The following is a 6,533-nucleotide window of genomic DNA, read 5'->3' as shown; positions in this document are numbered from 1 at the left end:
ATAATACACACCATCAAAAGAATTCCAGAAAATTTGTGGAAAGTTCAGAATTAAAACTCATTCTTTCCCAGACATACAATCATTTTGAGTTTTAACCTTGGGCAGGAAGTTCAGATATGCAACCAAGATCTTTACACATAGATTGCCAAGTTACACAGATTTCACTGGTCAAATAAACTGGGGTATTTTTTCCCCTCTTGGAATAGAAATATAAGAAATTGCAAGAAGACCGCATCATGAAAGTGAATAAAGTTTCTATCGTGGAGGTTTAACAATCGAATGAAGCTTGAAATGCATTTTGATTCAATACAGAAACAGTTAGTTTTTAGAATGCGCAAGACAATGATTAAGGATAAACACTGGCATTTCTTTATAATAGCATTGCAAAGCTGCAAACTAGTGTATCTCAGGTATACAACATGTAGGAATTCAATTTAATTTTCTTTGGAATTCTATTGAAAGACATTTTCAGGCTTGTTGAAACTCAAGCAAATATAGTTTGAGAAGCTAGAGAACATGCATGTTTGAAAAGCTTGATAATAGTATAATACACAAATCAAGCAGGACGAGCGGTACACATGAGCTTCTCCAAAAAGGGAAGATGTAAAATATTAGCTTTTATGATGCTTATCTATAATTACTTGCTTCATTTGTCATTTTCTTGTGATTACAAGTATAACTATGATCTTTTTTGATTCGTGCAAGGCACTCAAAAACATGAGAACTAGTACATGCCCAAACAGTTTCATATTTTCACAAGCTGGCTGTTGCGTGTACCGTGCTAAACCATGGTTACTTGCAATATTAGAGAGCAAAGAGTCACTTCAAGGAAAAAAAGAAAAGAAAAATAAATAGTAAGTAGGAAAAGTAGTTCATGAGTGTCATTTGATCATTACTTATTCAACAAGAAGTTAACTAGCGTTGGTGTGTGTGTGCGTGTGTTTTGCCAACGCCAATGAACTTCTATTTGTAATGTGAGAAATCACAACCCATAGCCTCAACATCTTATGCATTCTCAACCCATAAAAACACAAAAACAGTATTTCGAGCTGGAAAAAGGGCAACATTAAAATTAATAACCGGGTCTCTTCAACAGAGGATGTACATTATTCTACCCAAATATCAAGTTGGAATGAATTTTCTACGTGGAAACCTTACCAGACTCTATGGACAGGTAATGGTTGGCATATTTCCTTCCTGTATATTGCTCTTAATGTCGGTTAGATTAAAATAAGTACTCATAATACATTAAGAACAAAGCATCAGGGATATCCTTAGGCAGGCCGTTTATATAAAGATAGAACCGCAACATATCCTCCTTCAACACAGTTTGAGTGTCAACCACATCGCTACTGCATGTCAGAACCCACAAGTCCCCTGATTTCACCCTCTTCAAACTTCCCCGGCAAAATGGGCAAGATTCTGACCTTGTGCTCCTATAACATGTAGAAAATAAATGGAATTTGTAACTGTTGAAAATTTAGGCTTCTCTCCGTTATCACAAATCAACAGTGGGCTAAATTGGAAATGGAAGGATGAATTTGATAAGGTTATAAATACCAGTCATGGTAGCAATTGATGCACATGGAGTGGCAGCAATTAGGCAAAACCATTTTAGTGCAGGACTCCAAGCAGATCCCACACTCATCTTCTCTCTCCAAGTCCATATCTGAAGTCTTCCTCTTATCGTTCAATTTCTTCCTGACAATCATTTCCGTGCCATCATCTTCCTCTTGACTAATATCAAACTCTGACGAGTTACAATTGAGATGCTGAAGAGATGGCAATATAACAGCTGCAGTCACAAGTTAAGGACACATGGTTGACATAAGATGACATAAGAAGAAGTGATGCACATGACCATCAAGCCATTTCTTTTTCTTTTGCTGTTCCTAGGGATAGTTAAAAAATTATAGATATGAATATGACATTATTCTACTCTAATTTCCAAAAAATATAAATTATAGGTGTCCTTAAAACGAATTGATTAAAAAACATTGGAATTATATCATCTTATTATACTAATAAAAGGATAAGTGCAACATTCTTGATAATCTTTTTGAATCAAACACAACTGTTTTCTTCTATGTATGATGCCCAATAGCCCTCTTATCTTAAATATGCTAAATACAGAATTGAAGATAATTTACATACTGTAGAATTCTTTAATAGTAGCTCTCCTTCCACTTGAAGACATTCTCGGCTTCCCATCAGAGTGCACCTAAAGAAATAAGAGATTAACATACATATCAAATTTCAAGAGCTTAAATTTTACATGTATATACAAATATGGATATATGATGTATTAGAGATATGGTTATATAAATTATATACCATCTAATTGGCTGTAGTAATGCATAAGCAAGGAAGTGGAATTAACCTTGTATACAATTATGTGAAATAGGTTTAAATAGCTTGAAAGTAGACAAGTACATGAGCAATCCATCCACTGAAGCAAAAGCAATATAATGGGTGCCAAATGATTGTAAACCAATTTCATTTGAAGGCAGGCACCACCCTTGCCTCTTGGAATTGAAGCTGCCCTGCATACATATTCAAAAGATCAACTAACCAAATCTTGGTCTATTAATTCAATGATGCATTACAAGGCTCAATAGCAAATTCAGATATATATATACATATATATATTGATGGTAATGGCCTTTGAAATTTGAAGGGGTGTGGACTAACACAAAAGTTACAGGTTTTTCAGCAAACCCCACATTTTCTTGTATAAACCAAACACTTATGATCATAAAAAAACAAAATTTACAATTAAATCAAAGCTGAGCCAAAACTTTCCATATATACCAATATACCCAAGTTCATGACTTGTTTTAAGAAGTTCCTAAAATGCATGTAGCATTTAAATTTTTTTTAGTTATTAGGAAAAAGAAAGAGGAACCCAAAAAAAAGAAGGAATTTCAAAAACAAAAAACTAAAACGAAACACAAAAAGGAACCAAACTCAAAAATTCCCATTAAAGATGTGAGCTTTCTGGGTTTGGCAAAGTATCCACTATCCAAATCCTCTGCAAGTGTCAGTCTCAAAGTAGGAAAGTAGAATATAGAAACAAAAAAGGCAAAATCAAAATCATGCTAACAGAAGCCTATCAGTAAATTTCAAAGAATCTCAGTCAGGTTAGTTAGCACACCAAACAAGTCCCAGTTACACAACTGAACCTTCACACCACAGCAAAAGAAACCAAAAAAAAAAAAAAAAACCCACAAAGAGAGAAAGAGACAGAGAGCTTACAGCATATTAGCATACTGAATATCACTCTCAAGAACCATAATGGAATCATGGTAAGAGGGCCTAGCAGCAAGCTGCTGATAGTAATCCAACATTTCTCTTCACTCTTTTTTCCTTTTCTCTTTCGACTATGATAATTTTTGTTAGAATTATGGAGTTTAAGAAGAACCAAGAGTGAGAGATGATCGGAGAAAAAGAAACCCAGAAAGTGGTGGGGTCCTACATGTATAATCAGTGTACACAAACACTAAGAAAAAGATGTTTGGTGATTGAAGCAAAAGGCACAAAAGCAAGGTCTTTTGAAAGTCTCTGAGAAGCTTATACAGCGTAGAGGTCTGTCTTTTGGGACAACTTTTACTTGGTCATCAAAACCTATTCATATACACGCACTCCCATAAGTTAACCGTAGAAAGAGTCTGGTCTTCCTTTGCCACTGTTTTGAAAATTTGATTTTTGAGTTGGGATTCTATCTCATTTTGAATTTAATTTAATTTAATTAACAGGCCAAACTTAGCTATTTTGTTACTAAAGTGTGCTGAACTATAGTCCTAATTAAATAGGACAATCTTATTGTAATAAAGATCTTATCGTATATCTTTTTTAAGAATAATTAAATTGTACTAAGGTGATTGAAATAAATTAAAAACCTAAATTATAGCACTTAATGGAAAAATATATTTGGCTAAAATATTATTTTGACTCTTAAATTTTATTTGAAGTTTGTTTTTTGTCTCTCGTTTTTTTGTTCATAAATTATTGAATATGTTTCCTTTTTTATCCTTGTACTTTAAACAATATCATTTTTTTTTAAGTGCTGAACTATAGAGTCCTAATTTTTTTTGAGAAGTATAGAGTCCTAATTAAATAGGACAATCTCATTGTAATAAAGATCTTATTACAAATCTTTTTCAAGAAAAATGAAATTCAACAACGTAACTAATTGGTTATTTTAACATAGTGAAATTTTTTTTTTAGAAAGAAACATGTAGTTGAATTGAATTCCTAAATTATAGCACTTATGGAAAAATATATTTGGCTAAAATATTATTTTGATCTTCAAATTTTATTAAAAGTTTTTTTTTTTCTACAAACTTTAAAAAGTTGGTTTTTCATTCATAAACTATTAAAAATATTTCACTTTTTATCCTTAAACTTAAAAAAATATTATTTTTTAATCTAAATTATTGAAAAAAAAGGTCTTTTTTTGTACCCTATTTTTATCTTTAAACTATTAAATTTTTTTTTTCAGGGTTTAAGGATAAAAAACAAACTTTTAGTATAATTTAAAAACAATAATTTATTATTTTCTATTTGAAATTGATAAATTTCATTATATTTACTAGAAAATTACTTCTTTTTATATTATATTATATATTTTTTTTTGAGAAAGTTCTTTTTATATTATATAATTTAAAGTATTGAATAATGTGAAACTTCGTACGCGCTGCTGTCATGAAAAATGTACCTGGTCCTAGAGTATGTTGATGTTTAATGAATAATTAAATGAATTGAATTTTTTGACTTGGTAAACTTGGCCTTTGACTGCCTTTATTGTAGTAGCTTTTAGTTCGAGTGGTTGCGAGTAGGTAGTGGGTGTTTCCAATGAAAACTTTGCATTTGGTCAGAGGAGAATAATTGGCAAAAAATATAGGCCACTCTTCCCCCCTTTAAACTAATGCCTTATGGGGAATGAGAATCGGCATTTGTGAAATTAATTTTCAAGTGCAACCAACTATAGCGACGTGCTGGTTGATTGGGCCGCAAATCTCACAAATCACAGAGACTCCACCACCGTTACGATGCGTGGCTTATGGGAACGTGTAACAAGTAGCTACTTCGTGTTTATTAACATGTCAATAATTCTAGGACCATTATGTGACTAACTGTGACTTTATAACCTGTGGGTGATAGGGAAAAAAAAAAAGTTATGAATTTATGTGAAAATGACAGACAAATTAATTATAATTGACCACACAAGATAATTATGAGAAAATGTAGAGTAAAAACCGTGATTATATGCTTGAACGAAATAAAAAGATATTACGGGTATGTTTGGTAACGTTGTTTAAATAACAGTTTTTATTGTTTAAACAACATAATAAATATTTTCACAATATTTTTTTATTCACACGTATTTTCATAACACTTTAATAACGTTACTTGAATAATATTGCCAGTCACATCATCTAAGAAAGTGTGTTCCAAGAAATAAATGCTCTAGTCAATTCAAGTAAGATAGTCCTCCTTATCAAAAAAAGAAGAAAATAAAGTAAGTTAGTCCTCATTGCATCATTTGTGTGATTATATGCTTTGATCTCAGGCCATGCTCTCCTGATCAGTCATTGGGTGATTTTTTTCTTTTTTTGTGATATGATAGGTAGAAAGTCATTGGTTTTTATGTGTCGGTAAGTTCTGCGGCACATTTTGGGCCAATATAAGGCTTGTTTAGGCCACAACAATTTGCGGAACACATGGCCTTTGTGCATAGGCTTAGTTAAAGGATCAAAAGCCCACACGTACAATCATAGTTCATCTAGCCTACAATTTTTTCTTTTGGCTAATTGTTCATCTAACCAATACAATTCATTATTTTTTTATATAAGGAAAAAATGCATATTTAATTAGTAAATATTAGATTCTCAAAAAAAGTAGTAGTAGTAAATAATGAATATTACTAACTAAATAAGTAATTTAATTCGATATTTTTCTCTTATCAAAAGAAGAAGAAGATATTTTTCAAAGAAGAACTTATCTAATTTAAGTATAATTTGTTTAGCATTGGATTAATTTATCAAAACTCACATCAAAAAAAAAAAAAAAAAAATATCAAAACAATCTTCAAAACAATCTTCTCAAAAGAAAAAAAAAATATCAAAACAAAAATAATGAGTTCTGCTATTGGTAACTCTAAAAACTATATATATGGATAAGTTTTTGGTAATTGTGTATGTATATCCAAATAATGAATTGGAAAATGTGAGTTTTTTTGAGGTTAATAAAAAGTTACAATGTGCTTGGAGAGAGAGAGAGAGAGAGAGAGAGAGAGAGAGAGAGAGATGGTTATCTCTTTCCTTTATTTAAGTAGGGAGAGGAGAATAAATATGTCTTTTTTGCTTTTTTATTTTTATATTTCAAAATTTAAAATAGAAATAAAAGGAAATGATAAAAACCCTTATTTTGTTCACAATTTTAAAAAAACAAATATAAATTGAAATCATAAAGACAAAAATTGAAAATTAAAACAATTTTAAATCCAAATGCTGAATCTGCAATTATATAGT

General features: G+C 31.0%; 1 protein-coding gene across 1 annotated transcript; it reads right to left on the bottom strand.

The window, feature by feature from the left end:
- Window positions 1–1,042: 1,042 nt before the first annotated feature.
- On the bottom strand, window positions 1,043–3,603 carry LOC115964088 (E3 ubiquitin-protein ligase AIRP2-like). The gene is made up of 5 exons (XM_031083403.1): window positions 3,256–3,603; window positions 2,381–2,543; window positions 2,155–2,221; window positions 1,561–1,795; window positions 1,043–1,436 (listed from the first exon to the last, which is right to left on the bottom strand). Exons 1-5 carry the CDS (start codon window positions 3,345–3,347, stop codon window positions 1,226–1,228), a joined length of 768 nt encoding a protein of 255 aa, XP_030939263.1. The 5' UTR covers window positions 3,348–3,603; the 3' UTR covers window positions 1,043–1,225.
- Between the last annotated feature and the right edge of the window lie 2,930 nt (window positions 3,604–6,533).

The sequence above is a fragment of the Quercus lobata genome, chromosome 10, assembly GCF_001633185.2.
Source record: "Quercus lobata isolate SW786 chromosome 10, ValleyOak3.0 Primary Assembly, whole genome shotgun sequence".
Classification (NCBI taxonomy): Eukaryota; Viridiplantae; Streptophyta; class Magnoliopsida; order Fagales; family Fagaceae; genus Quercus; species Quercus lobata.
The sequence above is the reverse complement of the archived record's forward strand: the minus strand, read 5'-3'. Positions and strand labels throughout refer to the sequence as shown.

Excerpts from the sequence above, each read along its gene's own strand:
- LOC115964088 (XM_031083403.1), bottom strand. The coding sequence starts at position 3,347 with ATGTTGGATTACTATCAGCAGCTTGCTGCTAGGCCCTCTTACCATGAT. Across the intron at positions 2,544-3,255 it reads ATTCAGTATGCTAATATGCT|GGCAGCTTCAATTCCAAGAG; the intron begins GTAAGCTCTCTG and ends ATATGTATGCAG. Across the intron at positions 1,437-1,560 it reads ATCAATTGCTACCATGACTG|GAGCACAAGGTCAGAATCTT; the intron begins GTATTTATAACC and ends TACATGTTATAG.